The 24,037-nt window shown below is 40.5% G+C and overlaps 1 protein-coding gene across 2 annotated transcripts in view; it reads left to right on the top strand.

Annotated features, from left to right (window-relative positions):
* LOC123480049 (uncharacterized) overlaps nucleotides 1-20,446 on the top strand; it is a 107,196-nt gene extending 86,750 nt beyond the window's left edge. The window contains exons 10-14 of one of the 2 annotated variants that reach the window (XM_053911251.1): nucleotides 6,436-6,593; nucleotides 8,463-8,505; nucleotides 10,336-10,522; nucleotides 18,059-18,194; nucleotides 20,234-20,446. In XM_053911251.1, the coding sequence (XP_053767226.1) occupies nucleotides 6,436-6,593; nucleotides 8,463-8,505; nucleotides 10,336-10,522; nucleotides 18,059-18,194; nucleotides 20,234-20,333 (624 nt within the window). In that variant the 3' untranslated portion in view covers nucleotides 20,334-20,446. Of the gene's footprint in view, nucleotides 1-1,375; nucleotides 1,433-6,435; nucleotides 6,594-8,462; nucleotides 8,506-10,335; nucleotides 10,523-18,058; nucleotides 18,195-20,233 lie in introns of those variants that run through there. The other variant, XM_045197665.2, reaches the window with a different exon arrangement.
* Nucleotides 20,447-24,037: the final 3,591 nt, after the last annotated feature.

The raw sequence follows: 24,037 nt of genomic DNA, 5'->3' as shown, positions 1-24,037 counted from the left end.
AGACTTCCAGAGATTAAGTCCTTCCTCTTGTTCATGCAGCTGTAATTCTTGGAGTGGGGAAAAAAAGACAGATAAAGGAACTTAGTTTAAATAAAGTTACCCTCTCACTCCTATTAAAACTCCTTGGTAAACAAATTTTCTGGGCTCTTTCTCTTCACTTTCATCAAATTTCTGCATAATAATGAAGGTTAACATGTATACCTAACTTATAAAGGGCCAGGCACTGTTCTGAACACTGTATAAGATACATATTAACTCAATCCTTATAAAACAACCCTATTTTACAGGTAAGGAAACTAAGGCACAGAGAGGTTAAGTACTGGCCCAAGGTCCCAAAGGTGACCCGGTTAGTGGTGCAGTGAGGATTCAAACCCAGCTCATCTGGCACAGCTCATCTGTGAGAACCAACAACACGCAAGTTCCGAGGGAAGCCTTGGAGGACAGACATTCAATTGCAGAACTCAGATGTAGAATGTCTTGGTTTTATAGTTATCCTGGTAACTCTTCGACAGTTTTGAAAGGTCATGAGTATGACTCAGATTTACTACTTCACAGTCTTTCTGTTGTGATGAAAGTGTTGGGTGGTAGCTGTTGTACTCTAAGGGATAGCTTAGGAGCCAAGGAAAATGGTGACAAATGAGACGTGTGAATGAGGCTGAAAGTGTCTCTCCAAAGCTGCCAGCCTGGGCAGCCTCGACCCCAACATCATTAGCATCCCTCCACTGGGCTGACTTTCCCACGGGAAGCCTGTCTGTGCAATGAACTCCTTCAGCCCCCAGAGCCGCCTGTGTCTCCTGGAGCCCAGAGTCTCCCTGGTGCCAGGAAACTGTGTGGTGCCACCAGCGTGGATGTATCACTTCCACAGAATGCCTCACCCTGCAGACCGACGGAAAAGAAAAGCACGGAATCCGAGTCTGCGGCCAGTTAACGTCTCCTGATGTCACGATGGCAGCCAGGCAGCATTATAAAGGCGGAGAAAGAGCAGTAGTACATTCCGACTGGAGAGGTGCAGCACTTTGGGGGCAAGAAAATTGTCATCATCTCAGTTTCTTGTTGAAAGCAAAAAGAGAGAGGTTAAATGCACGAAGCTCGACCGGAAACCCATGCCACCCCCAAACAAGGGCCTGACTTCCGTGCTCACTTCACTCTCTGTTCTTCATCCGTCCATTCTTGCCTACCCAGAGGGGGAAAAGGCATACCAAATAAACAAATACACGCCCACGTATTCAAATGTCTGTGTGTAATGATCAGGAGTGGTGTAGTGAGGGGCTCACAGGGCCTGGACTTACGACTTGTATTCAATCACAGAACAAAGATAGCAAAGTCACTACAGTGAGAAAACGCTCATATCTTTCCCTTCTTCTGGCCTTTGCAGGCTTCGCTGCTCTCCTGATCCTATCAGCTAAGACATGGACAGAGGCCATCATCTCACAGCTATCGAAAAGTGATGGTCGTCCATCACCAGTGGGGAAGGGTGCCTGCAGTCCGCTGCCTGGAGATAAAGGGCCCTCAGCATCATTAACAAGGCTCCAAGAGACACTCATCCTTCAGTTTCACTTCATCCCGGTAGCTTTAAGTGTAGCACTCTCAGATGTATATTTCATGCAACCTTTCATGTGGTGCATTGCTTCAGGACATGCTTTCTTTCCCTCTAAATTTATCTTGGCTCTGGTTTCCCCACTGAGATTTAGCTATTTTTCACAGCTAAAGATGCCTTTTCCTCTCACCCTTAGTTTGTGGATGTTCGTGACAGTGCCTTCAGATAAAATGAAATATGTTAGTAGAGTGTCTCAGCCTTTTTCTTTTTTCTAAGACAAAGAGGTCTTACAACAACAACAATAAAAAAAAAATTCCTAGCATATTCAAACCAAAATTTTGACCAAAGCAAAAACTCAAAACATCTGTAGGTAATTTTATTTCAACACAGAGCCCAAGGTGCGGACAGACACAGATGTCCTTGTCTGTATTTTTGTTTATAAGGAATAATTTAATTTTGAAGTGGGTTCACTCTGGGCTGGGTTTTTGTCATTACTATTGTTTACTATTTCCCTTTGCTGAGCAGTGCGACCTTTGGGATTCCTGCTGCAGAAATCTTATTTCCAGGACGGACAATGTCAACATTATTCCAGGCCATCTGGCATCAGCAGCCCGAGTTCCTCTACTCTCCATTGGTAGCTTCTGGACCTCACCGAACAATTCCTTGGTAAATCCCTTCGGCATCCCTGCTATTCTAATCATCCTGCACACATGAAGCAGCTGGATCTCTGATGTAGCCCAGGAATTCCTTCAAAATTGGAGCGAGAGCCTTTTTCTGTCGTGGAAAGGAGAATACAAAGTTGTGGGGAAACCAGGGTCTTAAACAAATCGTCACTGTTTCCAGTACCAATAAAAGTGAGACTTTTGGCAGAGCCAGAGGGAAGAAATCAAACAGAACCCACTAAAGAATTGTTGCCAAACTGAAGGATTGACTTTCACTTAAGGGACAAGTTGAAAACCCAAAGGCCGTGGCCGTAAGATAGAAAAAGGATTCTTATTGTCCTTTATCTCTTGAAAACATTTGATTGAGGAATGTGGAGCCACAGGTCCAGCAGCAGAAGGATTAGACTGAACAGAGAACCTTTTCCAACCCCTGTATCTCCACAAGATTAGAGCATCAGGCTGCTTGGGCTGGTGAAACCACGGTAAAAAATAACATAAATATGCACAGCCACGGTAAAAAGTAACATAAATATTCACAGTGGTAAGAGCACCCACACTTCCCACACAGGCTCTGTGTCCGTGGCTTTTATCACAACTGCTTCAGGCCACAACAGGCTCTTAATCATGGGCAATGAGGCAGCAGGTGAGATTAGCGAAAAGGGAATCTGGGCCATGATGGAGACCATGTAAGAGACAACAGCCCTCATTTTTGTCCCAGTTTAGTCTTCTCACACAGCTACAACTCGAGCAGAGGGGAAAGAGCCTCAAATGAGACTCACGTCGGTGTGTGTCAGGTGCCGTATGAGTTTCTCTTCTGCATGTTCCAACAGCAAAGGATGTGGGAGAACATGGTAGCTCCGGAGTGACCTGCGAGGGCTGACTCCCAGAGACCAGTATTGTACCATCTAATCTACATAATGGGCTCAAAGGAGAGCAGGCCCAGTGAATATTTGCTGTTAGCAAATGAGCAGAAGAAAATGTATTCTCCAGGCTTTATTTATGCTTCCTCTCCTTTTTGTTTACAGTTTAAGATGCTCTTGGGGAAATTATGTAAACAATTAGCTGTGATTTATAGTTATGCAAATTTTTTTCTTTATTAAAGCAAATGAAAATATATTCTGCTGGTTTCTAATGTCATAGTATTGGCCATACACAGTTACTATAAGATGTGCTAACTCTAAAATTTCCTAAAAAGATCAAAATTTCGGCTCTCTGTCTCTATTCATGGAAAGCTGATGGCTTCATGAAATACTCCGTCTTCTAAAATGTTGAATACTACAGCCTTCAATCTCCCCCACTGCAGGGGCCTAAGAAGGCAACGTGTGAGAGAAGCCGTGAGAAGGCAGAGCCAGAAGACCAGTGCTTGCCTTCTATCTCTGTCCATGCAACTGTGGGGCATCTCATTGAAACTCGGGTTCTTTCTCTAGAAGAGAGGGATGACATTAACTTCCTACTTTGTAGGGTAATTGTGAAGAATAAAAAAGATAAAGTCCATGAAAATATTTTATAAAGTTCTACACAGCTATGAAATGTTCTCTTTAGATGAAGAATATCTTTGTTTCCATTCACACATGAGTTGTAAGAATTTTTGCATGCGTGTAGATGCACACACGTGTGTACGTACATACACACATGTGTACTTGCATGCACACACATGTGTACTTGCATACACACATACATGTGTACTTATATGCACACATACACAAATATGAGTGGGGACCCAGAAAAACCCCAGAATTATATTCTGGAGGGCAGGCCCCTTGTAGTACAGGCTTCCCCCTGTACTAGGTGAGTGTTCTAAGAACCCATCTGTATCAGTGTACCAGCTGGCATTATTGTGAGAGGCTACATTCGGCTTCAGTAAATTTTTTTTTGAAGAGTCTTTCAACACACTTGCCCATTTCATGACGGGTGTTTCACCAGCACACCTGCCCACACCGCGCTGGGTCATCAGCAGTTTCTGACCAGAAACGGCATGAGCCCCCATCCCCTGACCTTTCTATTCACCCTATCTTGCCCTGAGAGACATTTTTTTGTTTCTCTGGATGAAAAAATCCTCAAAGGGAAACGTTTTGCAGATATGGAAGAGGTGAAACAAAAAAATGGCACAATCACTGAAAGGCATCAAAATTGACGAGTTCAAAAACCGTTTTGAACAGTGGAAAAACATCTCAATAGGTGTATTGCATCAACTGGAGAGCACTTTGAAGGTGACTGAAGTTTAAACATACAAGGATAAATATACAAATTTTTATAAATAAATTCTAGTTTTTTGAGGGTCCCCCCTTATATACATGTAAATGCACACATACACATTTATGTATTTTGGGAGGGGTTCATAGTTTCCATCAGCATCTCAAAAGAAGTTGTTTTCTAAAATTGGTTAAGGACCTCTGTGCTAAATGGGGTTCCACATCATCAGTCATTAGAAATGTGGAAATCAAAACCACCAGAAGATACCACTGCATGCCCAGTAGGATGGCTCTGTCAAAAGGACAAGCGATGCAGAATATTGGTGAGGGGGTGGAGAATTTAGGACACTCATACGCTGCTGGTGGGAATGTAAAATGATACAGTTGCTGTGGAAAAGAGTTTGGCAGTCTTATAAAGTTAAAGATAAACTTACCATATGGCCCAGCAATTACATCCTTAGTAATCTACCAAAGAGAATGAAAGCATATGTCTCCACAAAGACCTGTACACAAATGTTCATAGCAGCATTGTTCAAAATAAGCCAAAACTGGAAAGGGAAGTCTCCATCAGCTTGTGAAGGGACACACTAAATGAGACACCTCCATATAATAGAATACAGGGTAGTGTAAAGGTAAGTTTACAGTTGTGAGTACAAGAAACATAGAGTTTATTCTTATATTATTATTTATTAATTATTGTACTATTTTCTATATGAACACTATAGACCTACTTTTACCCCACCTTGTGTATAGCTCAACAACAAAAAGAAATGAAGTACTAAGAGGTGCCACAACATGAACAAGACTTGAAAATATCACACTAAGCCCTGGCTCATGTGGCTCAGTGGATTTAGTGCCGGCCTACAAACCCAAGGGTCGCCAGTTTGATTCCCAGTCAAGGCACATGCCTGGGTTGCGGGCCAGGTCTCCAGTATGGGGCACATGAGAGGCAAACATGCATTCATATTTCTCTCCCTCTCTTTCTCCTTCCTTTCCCCTCTCTGTAAAGATAAACAAATAAATAATCCTTTAAAAAAGAAAAGAAAAGAAACGAAACCTAACTCTGGAGCAGATCCCCTGGGTTCTGGTTTCAAATTTAAAAAAAAACTACACTAAGTGAAAGGAGCCAGTCACAAAAGATCACATAGTACATGATTCCACGTACAGGAAATGTCCGGAAGGGGCAGGTCCGGGATTGCCGCGATTGGAGGGGCGAGTGTAGCAACTGATGTGCACTGGCTCAAAGAAAATTTAGACGTCGATGGAAAAGCTCTCAAACTACGCTGTGGCAATGGTTTCTTGAATCTCCATGTATTAAAAATCACTGAATCATACATGTACACAAGTGACTTTATGTATGTAAATTATACCTCAATATAGCTGTTTTTAGAAAAGACATGAATAATGGATAGGGAGTTTTAAGATATAACTGTAAAATAAATAAAAATAACAAAATATCTGTAAAATGATTGAGTCTTGTATACATATTATGGTATTTTAAACTACTGTCATTTTTTAGAAAGTGTTTTTACTCTCTGCTGCGGTTTCCTCATCTACAAAATAGAGATGGTAAAAGTAACTACCTCAGGAGCATTAGTGAAGATGAACCAATTAAAGTGTGTAAAGTATTTAGGAGCAGCGCTGACACACAGTGAGCATGAAAGTCCTGTTAATTAGACACTAATGGGAGCTCTCATGTCACTACTGTGTTTTATAATATCTATTCTTTTGATGTTCTTTTTTCTGAGAGGAAAAATAGGCATTAAAAATTAATGGTACTGTCGTAAGTTGGCATAAATACAATGCATACTAGTAGAGGCCATTCGAAAGGAATGTGGGAAAATATCATAGCTAGAAACTTAGAGTTTTGTGGACTATATCATGGAAAACATAATCTACAGAAATTCATTGTAGTTTTATTTTTATTTCAGATCAAACAATCATCTCAAAAAAATAACTTTAGTCCGTTCCTTTCTCGTTTTCTCCCTTATCTGCTCAGCTGCAGTGCCCACACTGAACCTCTTCCCTACCAATTCCATTCCAGGACGAAGGCAGATGCCCACCCCTAGAGGCAATACCATTGGCAGGTGCAGAGGTTGACACTGAGAGCAGTTTGGGCAAACCATTTGTGTTCAGCTGTGTGCCTCAGTCTGGAAATAGGACTTTTTGCCTCTGTGCAACCTCAAACCAAGAAATGAAAAGGTAATTCATTAATCTTTTATCTTACCATTTTCACTTTGGTGGGGATGGCGGGGAGGAGGCTTCTTTAATAGCAGTCTTATAGATCATTGGGATTGGACAGCACATTCATAGCAGGAGTCAAGAAACTATCTGTTTCTCAAGTACAAGCCTGGTTCTTCATTATTCCTCCAGGTTTTTCTAACAGGATTTCCAAAAACAGAGGCATCTTCTCTTAACTTATTTACTTTGAATCCCTACGTTTTCTTTAAAAACCTCAATAATGCCACAGTTCATATCTAGCTTCCCTCCAAATTACTGAATTTATCTATTTAAGCTAATCGAATGGACAGTCCAAGGCATAAAAGTGACATGGTAAGGTCACGATTTAACACACTTCAGTACACTAAGCAAAACGAATAATAACAATGCAGCTTTGGGGGGATGATCCAGCTGGCATTTTGTGAGCGTGCATTCTGGTGGCGGGAGGGGCAGGCGTGCGCAGGCGCTCTAAGAGGGCGGCCTACCAACTCGAAGCATTAAGCCACTGTGATCATTATTTCGTGTATCATCCTGAGGGAAGGGAGATCAGTGGTCAATCCAGGGAGTCAGCTGAGCACTGTGGTGGAAATACTGCAAATTTAAGGTGAGGGGTGGGGTGAGGAAGACAGCGACAAACAGGAAATGGCCAACAGTGTCCATGTTAATGGAAATCTCCTTAAGAGAATTTGGCCTCAGCTCCAGTTTTAAAGAATGCCCTCGGTCTGCAACATCTGAGGCAAACAATACACTGTCCCTATATGTAGGACACTGTGTGTCAAATACATGTTGCTTTAAAGGACAAATAGGGAAATATGATGACAGTGACTTGACTGTATTTCAAGTCATGGACAAAATGTGGGGTGGGGCAAAAGTAGGTTCACGGTTGTTCATAAGGAAAATAATACAACATTTAACAAATAATAATATAAGAATAAACTTCCATGTACAACTGTAAACCTACTTTTGCCCCACCCCGTATTCATTGGATAGAAGTTAATATGTTTAAGATTATTGCTTTACAGTCCCTAGGACTATGAGTATGATTAAGCCTTCAGAATAGGGCACTTACTCCCATATTTTTAATTCAAAATAGAAATTGAGATGCGTTATAGGAGCAGGCAAAGGTGGCATGGAAGGGGGGGAGGGAGAGAAGGCCTGCGGGTGTGGGGATGAGGGAGGGGTTCATGAAGGAAGGCTGTGGCATGGGGTCAGACAAGCATACGTCCAAAGACAAGGAACAGAGAAGGGCAGAGCGAATAAACCAAACTTTGGAAAGAAGAGTAAGCAGTATGGTTTGATTGGAAGTTACGGGGTTTAAACAAAAATTTTTTTTAATTGGCAAGATGGGGTGGGGTGGACAGGCTGCTGCATGGCTGGGGAAAAAGGACCAAGAAAGCTCACTTCTCAAGTAGAGGCAGTAATGGTGCCCTAACGGTGATCATTATGTCCAACAAACTCTTGGCAGTGGCTATTTTCCAGGTTTTCCATATTTTAACAGCCAGCGCCTTACAGTTCATACACTAGTTGTTGTGAGTCCTGCTGGTGTTAATGAATTCACATACTTTGGTAAGATTTTTTAAAAAATGAATGAGTTTTCTCTTAGGCACTAATTAAACCATAATAAAGAATAAGGATAATTTATTTTAAATATGCCTGATGGGAGTTGGATTTTGCCACCTAGTAACAGCAATTTTGTTAGAATGTGTTGCCCTTCAACCATGAACTGTGAAATATATCTGAGCCTCAGGACCGTTCTGTGTGAATGATGGGTTTCAGGGAGAAGAGCCACCCCTCCAGATGGCGCTTATCAGGCCCCCCAAGGGGAATGCCTCTCATTTTACTGTCTTTCAGGTGGCTTGAGGCAATGAACAAAGCGGCCCATCATGTCCGCCAGGTAAGTGTTCTTGATATTTATCTCTATCTTCACTCAGGTTTTCTCCTCAGAGGGGCAAAGGATAGAGTTAGATGCCTTGCAGGCCACCTGGGGACATCTTTGATCTGCTCTGACAACTGGAATCGAGGATTTTAAGTCAACAGGGTTTCCTTCTCAGATACTCTGAGGGAACTTGCATTCCTGCTGTTCTTCTTTCCAGGGGTTTGTATGACATTTCTCTCAGTGAGCTCGGTGGGGAGTCACAAACTGGCGTGGAAGCTCTGTTTCACACAGAGCAGCCCCGTGGCTCCCTGTGAGGCTGGGGCACTGCTGCGGTTTCCTCTCCATTCCCTGAGTACAGGATGTCAGGGGTGCTTGGGATAGTGCTGTGGGCCATGCAACTTACTAGAAAATGAGTATCTTCCATTCAGAAATTCAGGATTTTATGTTCATATCTTTGTTCTGAAGACATATTAGGCCACCTTCCTTCCACTGTTCTTGCCAGTTCACGATTCGTAGCCTTGGAGCAATATAATTTTTAACATAGATTTGACCTATAAACTGATAGATAACTTCATAACATTAACAGGCGAGTCATCGCTTTAGTCCCTAAGGCCTTTGATATTCCTTTCTGAGCTAATGCTATGTATGACCTGTGTGTGTGTGTGAGTGGGGGTGCTTTACTACCCAACTATGTATACTACATATATGATCTCTATGGCCAATGGGTGATAGACTTCCCTTAAATATGTTCATGTCCTCACAAAGATGGCATACAAGCAAAAGGCATTTACTATCAATGATCTTCTGTATATATTTTGGCTCATGTCTATTTCAGAAAATTTGTATCATTTGAGCTTGAATGTACTGCCCCATGCCCTGTAGCTGTCCTTTCGGAACAATCACTGGCATTATCATATGACAGACAGCAGGACTTGTGTTTCATTTTACCTGGAACACAACACTCATTACACTCATCCATCTCTTCAATAAGTCATCCTAATGAGCCTCGAGATTTTTAAGAGGGATCTATCTATTCTGCTAATGCGCTCAGTGTCTGCAGCAGAGTGTAAAAGGAACAACCAAACTCCCAGCAGGCTCCCACTTCACAGCAACGAATAAAGCCAGCTCTACAGTCTGAAATCTTTTGCACTGCCTTGTTAGAACTAAAGAGCAAAAATGAAACCAAACAAAGAAGAGATACTGGCCGGATGCCCAGCAGGGCATTATGATAAAGAGATGAAGCACTGTGTCCTTATGCCTCAGGTCAAATTCCCAGGAAGAACCTGCCTCTCAGGTCTGTGGACTGAGGGCTATCTACCCTCCAGGGTGGAAGATCTTGATTTATCATGGGCCTTCCACAGCACTGACCATGAGTGCCTAAGGCCGATATGGGGCATTTAACTTGTCCCATTGCACAAATGGGAGTTCTAGATAAAATAAAGCATGAATCTGGGGTCACAGTGGACCCACCAGGAACAGGGCTGGGAGGACAATCTCAAATATTGAGTGAAATAGCAAATCAGGACCAAGCCTTACAGACAGCACCATTCAACATAGTCTTTGCTGAGGTGTCATCTCCATTTCCTTTCTATGTACCACTGATGTTCTTTAGATTTCCTCACAATAGAACAGAAGCCAAAGAGAAGAGTTGTCTATGGAAATGAAAGGGGAGAATTCTCTATGGCCAATGGGTAACTTCAGGTTTTCTGGATAGTTGATCAAGCATTCAGATTGTCTTAGCAATAGTATCAAACAGCCCAGGCACTGATGTCGCGGGCTTGGGGAATCTATGACCACAGGCTGGTGCAGGATGATCATTCAGACGATCCCTTTGTGCTACACCTACAGAACCATGTCTGGGAAGACGTTACTCTGCACAACAGTAGCCTCCCTCCCCTGGCTATCAAGAGCCCAGAGTGCCTGGGCCTTCTGCACCAACTGGACAGAAGCACAGACACGTGGGTCCAGCACTATTGCATTCTGAAGGATGGCTGCTTGTACTTCTATGCTAGCATTCGCTCCACTCAGGCCTCAGGTATGGTCTCAACTCTCACATGGAACAACAGTAACTACAATAATAATAGTAATGACCTCTTAGCTTTATGGAGACGTTACCGAGTCTTGTGCTATGTAATTCCCCTAAATTTGCTCATTTATCCTCCAAAGAAGAGGTACTATTATAGTTTCCATTTTAGAGATAAGAAAACTTCCTGGAAAGCCTACATAGCTTGACAAGATTACATGTAGTAAACAATGAAGCTGAGCTCCGACCACAGCCCAACAAACTTCAGAGCTAGTACCCTTAACTCCATGCTTCTACTGCCTGGAAAAGAGAAAAACAAACACCTTCACTCTTTCGGTCACAGGGCCATGCAGAGTCAATGCCAATGGTCTTCTTGTGTAGTGACTCCACCCTTTTCTCACAGTATCCCTAATCTTACATAAGTGAGGGACAAAAAGAACATTAACTGTCAATTTTCCCCTGGGCAATTTCCTTAACTTTGGAAAGCCTGCTTTCCTCATTAATAAAACGGAAACTGCTATTTCACAGGACCGTTGATAAGGTGAAATTATATAATTGCCAATAGAGTGACAAGTTCTACACCTGAAGTGCTCTACATAAAAAGTTCTCTCTACATTGTATATGTAATATATATATTTGTTATATTTATTAATTCGTATGTGCTGAAAACTACATATACAAAATGAGAATATAAACTATATAATTTAATAATGAAATAATTTTGCCTAATTTCTACAAGAAAGATTATTTAGCCTTCTTGTAGTTTTTGACAAAAGAGATTATTGGTGTTTTATTTGCGGCTAGACATTTTCCCAAATGAATTACCTTTAAATAATTAGCAGTGTTCAACATTCTGTAATCTCAGTCATTTAATTTCTTTCTTTTAGCATTAATGCTTGGGTTTAATTACGCTAGACAGACATGCCAAATGGGAAATGGGTATCTTGTGACAATTTCTGACCTTCCTGGAAGGGTCCAAAGGAGGTACAAAGCAAGCACGGTCCATTTCTCACCACTCAGGAGGAACAATACAATGATTCTCTTCTACTTAGTCACCCTTCCACTGTAAGAGTGTTAAAGCGTGGCCCAGAATACGATTCAACTATTACAAGATAGACGGCATTTCTAAGCACTTACAGGACAGGCTGTTCCTATTGAACAGAACTCTAAATCCACAGCTATATACACTTACCAGCATGAGAATGAAGTAAACAACCCAAACCCCCACAGTGGTCATTACCTAGGACTTCTCTTATGAAGCATCATTACAGAAGTTTGAACCCTTTTAATTACCAAATCAGTGAAGCTCACTTTCAAGAGACTGTTGCCATAGCTAGAGAAGAAGTGTTTAGGGTTGAATGCTCAGGTTACTCCAAAATGAAATATTAACAAAGTGCTGCCAAAACCCTGGGGCCAGAGACAGCTACTGATTCCAAAAGTTTAAAATAGATATGGCAGCCTCTAGATGGCTTCCCTTAACCTGAAGGTGGGAGGAGGCCCTACTTAGAAAGAGTCCTAGTTGGAGAGCTGGGAAACAGCTACTAATAAATAGCCTAAAAATAGTATCAGCAAAAACAGTATTATCATCCAGTGAGATCAGCTTTTTGTACTCGCCACTCTGTTGTGTTTTTAGTTACCATTTCATTTAATTACTACTACAATTCTATAAAATACATGATTATGCCAATTACACATTTGGAAACTGATGTTTAGCAAGGTTAAATCATTTGCCCATGTTTCTCTGACTAGTAAATAGTGAAAGAATGTAAACCCAGGTAGCTAAAATTATACCAACAAAAAGAAAAAATAGACAAGTAGAAAAAAATTGGAAGGTTTGTTTATATTCAGATCTTATTATTTCACACATCTTTCCTGAAACTTTGATGGTCTTTTTGGTGCCTGTAGAGCAGCACTCTAGGGCCTTACACTTTGTTCTGAAACCCTTGTTTCTGGGTTGCTCTTCTACTCCTTGTGTTAAAGAACCCTGTACTCTACCCAAACACAGTCACATTCTATTTCCTTAGCACACCCCCCTTAAACATTCTTCTGACCTCATCTCTTTGCTTGTGCTAGTTCCTTCCCCTGAAATGTTCTGCACCTACGGATTCCCCAACACAAGTTGTCCAGATTCTACCTGTCCTTCAAATGCTTGTTCAAATGCTTGCCGTTTCTGCTCTAAAGCAATCCCAGACGGTCCTACGTAAACAACAACCTCCCTTTTCTGAATTTGCATACTTGCCTATCTTACGGCACTCATCACACTCTACTTTGTATTTTCATGTCTGTTTAGCAAACCTATTCCTTCTAAGGGATTATACACTCAGAAATATAATGTATGTTGAATGAATGAATGAATGAATGAACAGCACATTACTGACATTGGCCATTATTCCCATGAAGTGTGAGTAGTTTGCCATTCCCGCATGAATAGTGAAGAAAGATTGGAAAACAGAACAGCCAATTCAAAGGCAAAAACCAAAACTCAGGCCACCAGGTAGATGCCTGGCCTTTCTGCCATATCACACCCTTTCCAGCAATCATGCGTTATCTATTTTTAAATCCTTTCTTGAAAATGTATTATTTTATGGTTAAAAAATATTTAATCCAAAGCCACTCATTCTTTCCCAGCTTCAGTATCAAATATTCCTATCTCCACAGGCTCTCAATTTCTAGCCCATGTTTTCTCAAAAATGGATTAAAAGAACATTTTCCTTACTGAAATTCCAACAGAAATTGTATACATGGGCCATGTTCTAAAATAGAGGCCTGTGATTTTTAGTTTTACATGACTCTGCTCTTCCTTGAGTAAAAACTACCACTTGCCTGAGCACGCACCTAGTTTCAGAAAGCGCACCTCACTGCAGCACCCTCCCCACTCCCACCCACAGCCGCTGCTGGGCCCTCACAGGACTCTCCCAGTGCTAATCAGTGGCTGAGGCTTCTTCAGCATTAAGGGGTCTGTGCAGAGACTCTCCTGAAGTCTTTTACCTTCCCTAGATTTTAACTTTAAATTGAGGGTTACATCCTTTTTCTAAGAGTCCTAATCAACCTTCTTGTCCATTTTCACTTCAGTCATGACCCGATGCTCACAGCCAATGATCTGGCACGATGAAACCCAAGATAGGATCGATGCATATCCATCCACATCTCCTGTGATAAATTCCCAAAACGAATATGGCCCCATCACCACTGTCCACCAAGAATCGCTGGTTAGCCACATTTTTTTCAGAGGACTGGATCACACTGCTCAGCGATATTAGAGTCGGAAAGTTAGCATGCATTATTGAAGGCTTCCTATGTGTCCATGTGCTTTAATAAGCACTTACATTCATTATCTAAAACTAATATTTGCAAAAATCCACTGTTTTTGAACCATGGTAAGTGGGAAACTAGAGCTTAGAGAAGTTAACTAAACCCAGTGGTTTAGTTACAAACGCTCTCTGACACCTGTGCCCAAATTCTCAGCCACGATGCATGTGTAGCACTCCCTGATAGAAATTAGTCCTCTTAGAGGGGCACCCACTCAATAATGCTGCGTGTCTCGTCTCTGCGCTCTGGACCTCAGCACGCTGATGGCAATAGCCAGGGTCCACCCCGCCCAATTATTTATCACAAGAACCACAGGGGTTGTGAGGACAACAGAGAAATTTTTTGAAAATAGCTAAACCCATGATGTGCTGCAAACACTACAGGAAATAAAATATTCAATTTAACTTAATCATATTACATGCATGGAATATGAATCATTATTAATTTCATAAAGATTACACAGAGTCTTAATACTCATTTTCAGTTCCTCTAGGCGATGCCATGTGAGTGATCTTTGTGCTGGTCTAACCTAAAATTCCTCCTTGCTTGTACTGTCCAAGTCCCACTTGGCTCTCGCACATCCCACTCTAGTCTGGTTCCTTGTACTCCAGCCCTATAAAGGTCATAGCCTTGAAAAAGGCCTTGAGTACCATTTATACCAAATTGCAGGTTTTGACCCTATTACTGAGTCATGCAACCAATGTAGTAGGTTGTGATCAGTATTTAAAAATAAGACAGAACAGAATTTAATTGGATAGAAAATATTATGATACCTCACGATGTTTCACAAAACTTCAGTCTAAATGAACAAAAATGTAGAGGTCTGTATTTCTGGCAGGCAAAACAGATGGAAAAATACTAATATACAAAAACACTGGCTATGAATATACATTTGTTCAAATAGTCAGTTTTCTGTTCAGGATCTTAAAGTACTTAGCAAAGGCTCTTTCCTCTCAGTTATCTTTATAATACACCTGCCATATTAGTTGCTTTGTTATTAAGATCCAAGCTTCTATGGCACTTCAGAGAGATATGGCCCACTGGCTCATAGCATCTCCGTTGCTTTGCTATTTAATTTTATTTATTTTATTTTCTTATTTATTTTATTCCATTGATGTATGTTCTTTATGAGAGATCTAGGAGACCTAATTTGATATTTCTCATTTCTGGAGGTACCTACAGAATTTGGGATATGACATTTCTTGTAATCATTCTCTGAAATTCTGAGACAATAGTGAGGATGACAAAGAGAAGACAAGAAAAAATAACAGTGAAAGGAGGGGAAAGAGCAAGATATGAGAAGCGACGCAGCACTGATTTCCTGTAAAAACCACAGTAGATGCCAATCCCACATTTTACTTTCAGCTAGATAAATATGCCTCTAATGTGCATCGTGGGAATTAGAGAAAGAGCCCCAGACAGTTCCCTGAAGCCTCTCCTTACGATCCAGGAAAGGGCTGGTGCTTTAGCAATATGCATTACTGGCTTGCCTGTGCCTGCTCATACTGAAGAGGTGCTGTGTGAGTATTCCAGAAGCCCGTTAGTCAAGTGCCTTTTCACAGGCCTGAAGCCCCTTGTCATTCACCATACACTGGAGTTTTTCCCCTTTAATCTCTCCAACAAAAACTGGAAGTCACTGTTAACTATGGTTCTTGAATAAATCACATCAAGGTCTGTGAGCATGTCTCAAAGAGAGAGAGATATTTTACCTTATTGCAACAAACGGAACACACAATGCTTGTACAGTTCTTGTGAGAAATCTCTGTCCAAAACTGTGCCAGCTTGCTGTCTACTGCTGCTACCTAGTAACAGATGGAGAACTGTCCAATGAGGTCACCTCCAATGAGGTAATTGGGTTATAATTGGATGTCTTTAGTGCCAATCATTTCTACACTATTGCTGGTTAGAAAAGGGGTCAGATAACCTTCTTGTTTGTAGCAGACACATTTTGGACAATACCTTTTATCCTTTCTCAGAAAGGGTAGGGATAGGGGAGGGTATTCATAACTGCTCAGAGAAATGAGAAAAGGAAATCTCACAAGCAGGAAGATGTCAGAAACCAGTGCCGCAACATATAAATGCCATGCCCTATAGTTTGGAGCAGAAAATTAAGACAGCAAAATAACCCTCTGATATGTCTTTAGGAACCATACAGTCCTGAAACATCTAGCACGTTGCTTATTCCACTACTAGTATATACTCCCTAAACATATACCTATGCAAAAAGTTATACATGAATATTTATAACAACATTATTCATAACAGAAAAATTAAAGAAAACCCAATTGCCCACCAACTAACATATGGATAAATAAAACATGGTACATGGAATCTAATGAGCAAACTGAACTAACAAGCGAAACAGAGACAGATTTATAGATGGAGAACAAATGACAGTTAGTGGGGGTGGTTAGGGGATGGAGGGACTGAGCAAAAAGGAAAAAAGACTCATGGACATGGACAATAGTGGGGTGATTGCTGGGAGGAGGGAGGTATAAGGGGAGTAAATGATAATGGAAAAAATATAATAAAGTATATATTTTAAAAAATAAATAAAAAAGAAGAAACTATAAATAAATAAAACCTGGTACAATATATCCATACACGGAATATCATTCAACAATAAAAAGGAATGAAGTACTGACACATAATACAACATGGATGAACCTTGAAAACAACATGCTAAGTGAAAGGAACTGGTCACAAAAGACCACATGTTGTAAAATTCCATTCATACTAAATGTTCCAGGAAAAGCAAATATATAAAGACAGAGAGTAGGTTTGGATTGCCTAGTGTTAGGGTAAGGCAGCAGATGGGGCGTGATTACTAATGGGTATGGAGCTTCTCTTCGAGGGTATGAAAATGTCATAAAATTAGACCACAATGATGGTTATACAACTCCATAAATACGTTAAATATCATTGATTATACACTTTGAGTGGGTGGTTTTATGATATACAAATTTTATCTCACTAAAGTCAATACATATAGCACAAAGAAAAAGGTCACTCGGATTTTAGTAAAAACCATTTTACTGGGACCTACTTAAGGAAAATTTCAGCCCATTTCCAAAATGAACACTTTCCTAGTTATTCCAAAATTGACTCTTTTTAATACAAATTTATTTAAAAATTAATATTACATCTAAATACCCTTATGAAATAGACAACTTTCCCCCCGATTTTTAAAATCCAAAAGCCACTCATTCTGCTTAAAAAGAAAAACATATGACTTTCTGACAGTGTACATTGGTACCAGGTTAACCAAAGTCAGCTGTATTCAAATGGACCAAATATTCTGTTGAGAGTTCCTTACTAACACATGGGTGTGAAATTGTTATTGTGTAGAGAAGCAAAAATCCAAGTCATATTTTCTTATTTTTGTTAGTACAGTGCATTAAAGTGGCTCCTACAGGAAGGCGGGCCATGAGAACAAGAATCAGCAAGAACAAAAGAGGTTTAAACATCTCAGCAATGTTGCTACTGATGTTTCCTGAAGTCTCCGCATGGAATTCAGGTCACCTCAGAGTTTCAAAACCCCATGAGGACACACACACCCACCTTCTCCTAGACTGATATCCTCTCCCAAACCCCCAAATACTGGAAAGAAAATTCAGGCCAAGCAATATATAACCACTAACATAGATTAAAAGGACTGTGGGGAGGAAATTATCTTTTAAAACCAGTCATTTACTCTCATTTTAATTCAAGTTGCCTCCCTCACATTGCCCTGTGGATTCATATTTTAACTATGCTTTGCATTAAATATGCACAAAGAAGGTGAGAATCTATGTTGGTTGTAGAAACTGCTGGCATTCTTCATTATTCTTCAGAAAGGATGCCTCAATGGCTCTACCTAGCCAATATTTTTAAATTTTCCTCTAATGTAATATTGCAGGTGTCAGTCTTTGATGCCAAAATATTTATTTCAAAATGTGTCCCCCAGGTACAGGAGTTCACTTAGGACCACAGTAAACCAAAGCTCAATACTAAATATATAGTAAGAAGATTACAAAAATGAAAACCAGGGAACCCAAACTTTATTACTAGTCTTGCCATTAATCATTAATGGATGTCTTTAAATTCCATATACTTTTGGAGTCTCAGCTCCTTCATTCATAAAATGGGACAGCTGACTAGAGTTTCCTTCAGATGCAAATTTTTTATGCCTTTTCAGACTCCCTTTTTCCATCTTAACTCTTTCCCTATTCTCATTTTTTTTTCTTTCACCTTCTATAGGTGGCCTATATCTGCAAGGGTATAAGGTGAACGAGCAGACCCTTAGCTTCAAGCAATCAGTCATTGAACTCAAACCTCCATCTGAAGAGTTCAAGACTTTCTATTTCTGTGCAGAAAATAATACAGAAAACCAACGGTAAGTCGAGATTTGCACATTTCTTCTTCTTTTTCAGTCTTAACAAGAACCTTAACAGCAAACCCTTATTCTTATTTTCCAATGTCAACTCTGTATCTTCCATTAAATCACACCCTTTCTTTGCATAGTCTCCATAGCTAATATTACCCAGGATTCTTTTTCTTTCAATGCATAGAAGGTGATTCTTCTAAAAGTATTGTTTTCAAATGAGAAAGGAATCTACATTTTTTCCCAAGGCAGTAACTGACTCAGGCAACATGAAAAGAAAAATCTACTAATACCATAAGTTGTGATGTTGTAATTTATTAATTCACAGAGTTGCTGTTTTACCTCCTTTCACATAACACTTATTGATATGTCCATCTGAACTTGGTCAGTTTTTAGGTTTTTTCATAAGCCATTGAAAGATATAAGACTTACCCATCTAATTCAATATGTTCAGCATCCAACTTGGCGTGTACACAAGGCATTTGGTTCATAACGATTCTGGGGGTGGGGGGGAAAGCAGGGAAGTTAACAAAGGTGGTAGAGATGCTCTGGTCCCTGCAGCACCCTCCCACAACCCCCAAGTCTCCCTGCCCAACTCCAGTTCCCAAGACAACCAGTGCCCTGTAGCTGCTCTCACCTCATACAGACACTTTCTCCCAACTAATAAAAAGTATCTAACACAAAATTCACAGTAATTTATTAAAACAGATGATATGGTAAAATTTCCAGAGACATTAGCAAAGGCTAGATACACTGTTTTAACCTAAAGAAATGAAACTCTGAAAGTAGAATTTCAGGATCTCAACAAGTGACCATTTGAGGAAAGGAAAAAGGATTTCTCTACCAGGGGTGTCCGACCTGCAGCCCACGGGCCGCGTTCAGCCCAGGATGGCTGTGAATGCAGCCCAACCCAAGATTGTAAATTTACTTAAAACTAAAAGATTGTTTTGTGATTATGTGTCACAATGTATTTAATGTGTGGCCCAAGAAAACTCTTCTTCCAGTGTGGCCCAGAGATGCTGAAATGTTGGACACCCCTGCTATGCCTCTCCCATTATGTAAATTTTGTCCATTTCCCTCATGCTTAAGGATAGGCTATACCGAGGGGAAAATGAATACAGAATTGCTAGATAGTTTGCAAGATCTTCTTCGTTGGGTTCATGCTATACAATCTGGTTGGCAGATTAAGAGGGTTCCCTTGAAGATGGAGCACCAACTGACACATATAGGAAAAGGGCCAGTGAAACAGAGGTAACTCCTATTTGATAAAATCCACTGGTTTGCCTCGTTGGAGCTCACCGCCAAATCCACGAGTGGATATTATCAATAGGAAACAAAGTGTGGTTCATGAAACTCTGGTCCCACAGGATACCCCGCTTGCAAAAAGTAAGTTTTGGAAATAATTCAAATCATACTCCCCTCTTAGACAATTACATAGCACATTAACTTATTAATGTTGCTAAGACACACTGATGGAAAGAATTCTGGTTAATCCTCTGTAACTCCCATTACCTAAGCTTATCTGACCCAAACCATTAAAAAAAATAACTCTTACCAAAGACCTTTAGAATAAATGTCATATATTCACATTTTATAAAACATCATCCAAGAAAATGAAAGTAAGGGAAAGGAGAAGACAGGAGAGTTAACCGAAGAGTTTGCGGTGGTTTCCAGAATTTAACAAAGAAATATTTGCTTTAATGGCAATAATCAATTGCTATATGGTTGATCAACTGAACTTTAAATTTAAGTAGAAACAGTAATATTTTTAAAAGTTCTGTGGCTTTGTTATTCTCTATTTACAAACGCTGTACCCTTCCCTGATTCTATTATTTATAACATAATTTCACTTCATAGCTACAATTGCATTTTTCTCATTTGGTGTTTGATGTTTTTGTTCAATCCAAAACCTAAGGAGTGCTGTTTACCTTATTAATTTGAAGCTAAATGACCAAGAGAAATAATTAGAAAATAAATGAAATTGTATTGTAACATTTCACCTTCTTTAGAGTGCAATGATTTTTTGATGATTTGTGCTATTATTTCTGCAGCTGGATTACAGCTCTGAAAATCTCTATCAAAAAATGGCTTCCTTTGCATCAGGCTATTCAAGACTTCATCAGTGGACCTCTAGAGGAGACCAGAATGTGAAAGTAAACCTAACCTTAAGAGAAAAGATCCACAAAATTATCACTAGCTAGTTGTGAGAATAAACAAAAACATGTATCATTATATAGCTTTTCAAATGAATGGTTCTCCAATATAGTAAAACTTTGTGATAAGATCATAATTTTCCTTTTGAACTAAAGTACCAAAATCAAAAGTGGCACTCAAATAACAGAACTTACATCAACATCATTAATACCCACTCATGTTTTTCCCCTTCGAGCTATACATATTAGCATGAAAATACAGTATGCCCCATATCGCTGTCTTTTGAAAGCATAAATACAATAAAAGTCTTTTTATTTTATTTTCTCTTTTTCATTCTCTTCTAAATGTTCTACTCTATGCTTCAGCTATAGGCTTCTTAGAATGCCTACAGGCCATGATGTGGGAAGCTGATATCTGGGAAAATTACGATCATGGAAATGAAGTGGCTTAAATGATGAATAAATAATTCAGCTAAACAAGGTCCTCTCTGTTAGGTCATCTTACAGTCAAGTGACTCACAGGACTTCCCACATGAAAGAAAATAGTAATATTATTGTTATCAAACTAAAAGAAGGAAAGAATTAGACAAAATTTAGGGGAGAAAAACACAGAGGCCTCAGTATGATTATCTGAATATTTATCATACTCTAAGGGGCAAACCCAAATAAATCACATGTCCTTCTCTTGATACTGAATGTAAAATTCAGAGAAATTGGAAAATGAATTCTAATCATTGGGTTCATTTCTCAGCGGAACAATCCCTATGTGTATCCAAGATGCTGTGATGCATTTGGAAGCCCCCCCGCCCTTGCTAATGGAACATGGAACACAGATCTCAAAGAGTTCAGCTATCAGATTCCAGTGCTCACAAGGACCTTCCAACTCCACCCCTTTCCTTCGGGCTGGGGCTCAGGGAGATAGTGCTCTGCTGAAGATCGTATAGGTTGTTAGTGGCAGAACTGAAACTGAACCCAGCTCTTCATCTCTCCATCTACTGTTGTTTCCACTCTTGCTGTGGCTTCTCATGGTGCTCAAGAATGGGGTGCATTTTCACAGAGACAATGCAGCCACCCACTTCCCAAAAGTACCAAATACTTCTTATCTTCGGTTGAGAACTGAAACACGATTCCAGTAATGAGTCTTGTTTATATTTCCACAATGTCATGGAACATCTTCATGTTAATTCAAATTATATCCTTTTCCAGAGACTCTTAAATATGAAAAAGATATCAAAATTCAAGTTATTTTTCCTGTACTCTTCACCTCTACCTCCCCCTCCCAAGCTGTGAACTCTCAACTAGATGGCTCGGGTTTGAAGCTCTTGTTCACAACCCAGATAGAGGAGGCTTGTGAGTGAGCCTGTGCTATGCAGTTCCCATATGAAGAGAGGCTCCCTAAATGACCTCATGCCCAAAACGATGTGCTGTAATACTCTAGCCAAGTTAATGCCATAACCAAAAACATCCAATTAACAGTAACAGATAGCCCTCTGTTCTGAGAATGGTCCCTTTGTTCTCCTGGTATTTACCATGATAATAAAGAGGTCTTTCAGCAGGGGCGTCATCAGTGAAGTTCACATCGGAAACCTAGAACTCACACACCCGCTCCCCAGCGGAGCACTGCGTTTCTGGAGCCCCGCCTGGAATGCAGACACTGCCCAGCCAGCTGGTGACCACAGCCAATGGTGACGCTGGCATGGAGCTGCCCCCCTATCCCAAGGAGAAGAACAAAAGCAATTTGCTCAGTAAAATGTGAACATGATTTTATATGAATTAACCACTCATATGACTCACTTGCAAGTGAAAGGCATCAAGATTCTAAGTTTCAACTCACTGCTCAAAAAGTACTATTTAGTCCTGGAAGGTTCTAGTGATTTAAGCCATCCTGGACATTATAGGGCGGGGAGTGGGGAAGGATGCGTGTACTTTCAGGTGGAGAGGATTCTAAGTTTTTAATGTGGTTGTCACAGGTGAGGTGACCCTGAAAGAACTCTTTGGTTCTACGATTAAGAACGTCTCCCTGGATCCACGAGGTGTCTATCTCCAATAGATAAAATAGGGAGGGAAAAGTGCAAGGCCAGCCTTCTATATAAGCGCTGACTACCTGCTTTATGGTTAGCCCACCTTTTGGCAAATCAAAAAGAGCTCCCCATGAGCCCAGTCATCAGTCAATAAATGTCCATTCGGCACCTAGTCTGAGCCAAGCGCTGGTTGCCACCCAGTCTGCCATCACTCTGAAGAAGCAGGAAGAATTGTTCACAGCATGCACTCTTCAGCCCGAGGGCCTGAGCACAAATTCTAGCTTTATCGCTTTTGTCCGTGACCTTGGCAGGCTACTTTAACTCTCCCTGCTTTAGTTTCCTCATCTATATATGGATACTGTTACAGCATCTGTCACGTGTGTTTATGAAAATTAAATAGATGGTGCATAAAGAGCACTGGAACAGTGAGCAGCCCCAGTGAACTCTCAATGTAATTATCAGTATCATTAGCAAGGAGTGTCAGCTGGTTATATACAGACCTCATAGCTCTGTGGACACCTTCAGAAGGAATACATCTTGTCTCCCTCACTTCACTGCCTGCAGAAGGGAAGATGGAGAGTTCAATCAGTGTTTTCATCTCACAGAACTTAGGAGAGGACCAATTACAGCTTCAGGCTTTCTGAATCATATGCAGCAAATAGCACGTATTTAGAACCCCAAAGACTGGCCTACAGTTGTCAGAACTCTGCTAGCCCCACTCCTTGATAAATTTGGAAGATTTTCCATCAGTATTCCTAGAAGCCCTGAACTAAGCCCCAATGGTTCTGTAAGGTCCCTGCAGGGCCTAAGTAGTGCTGGTTTAATTCCAGTTCCTGTTCTGCTCCATCTGCTGTCTTAAAGTGCATACCATACAGACAGCCCATGGACTGTTCTGTACTTAGGAATTACATTTAGTGAAGATAAATTAATAAACTTCAAAGAGAGAGTAATTTGTTCCCATAAAGAATAACACTAAAAGCAATCAGTCTGCTCCCTTATTTGACTCACCCACTCAGCTAAGAAAATGCTCTCAGTGACCCCTTGCCTCCACAGCACCTCTCAAGCTTCTTCCTGGGTGTGGAACAGTCTCCCCCACCCTCAAACTGAGAACAAATGTGTTCTCTATAGAGGCTTGGCTAGCATAATAGAATTTTCTTTTCCATTCAAAACTCATTTCAAAGACATGTCCATAGCAGCATGTAAAAGCTAATGAAACGATAAACCATACATTTAAAAAAATAACCCCCCTTTCTTACAATACCTTGCATTACACATACACACACTCACACAAGGTCAGTCCAGAAAAAGTCCAGCCATTCTTAGCATAACAAGAACGGTTTGCCTGACACCGATGTAACCCGGCAGCCAAGGAGAGTGGACTGGAATGATCATGTGTGAACAATGATGACTCGTTTGATGATTTCAGGGAGGTAGGAATATGTCTGTTTTACTTACTGTACCCCAGAAACTACTAGCACAATGACTAACACATGTAAAGCATTTGATATTCATTTAGTAAAAGCATAAATAAATGAACTCCAGGTACTTATCTAATCACATATTAAAATTATTACTATTATTTTTATGTTTTTCAATTACAATTTTCCCCATTCCCTCCCCATTACTCTCCCCTGCTCTATCCACCTCCAACCTTCCACACTCAATCCCGCTCCCCTCCCCG

The sequence above is a fragment of the Desmodus rotundus genome, chromosome 1, assembly GCF_022682495.2.
Source record: "Desmodus rotundus isolate HL8 chromosome 1, HLdesRot8A.1, whole genome shotgun sequence".
Classification (NCBI taxonomy): domain Eukaryota; kingdom Metazoa; phylum Chordata; class Mammalia; order Chiroptera; family Phyllostomidae; genus Desmodus; species Desmodus rotundus.
This window is presented reverse-complemented; position numbering and strand designations above follow the sequence as displayed.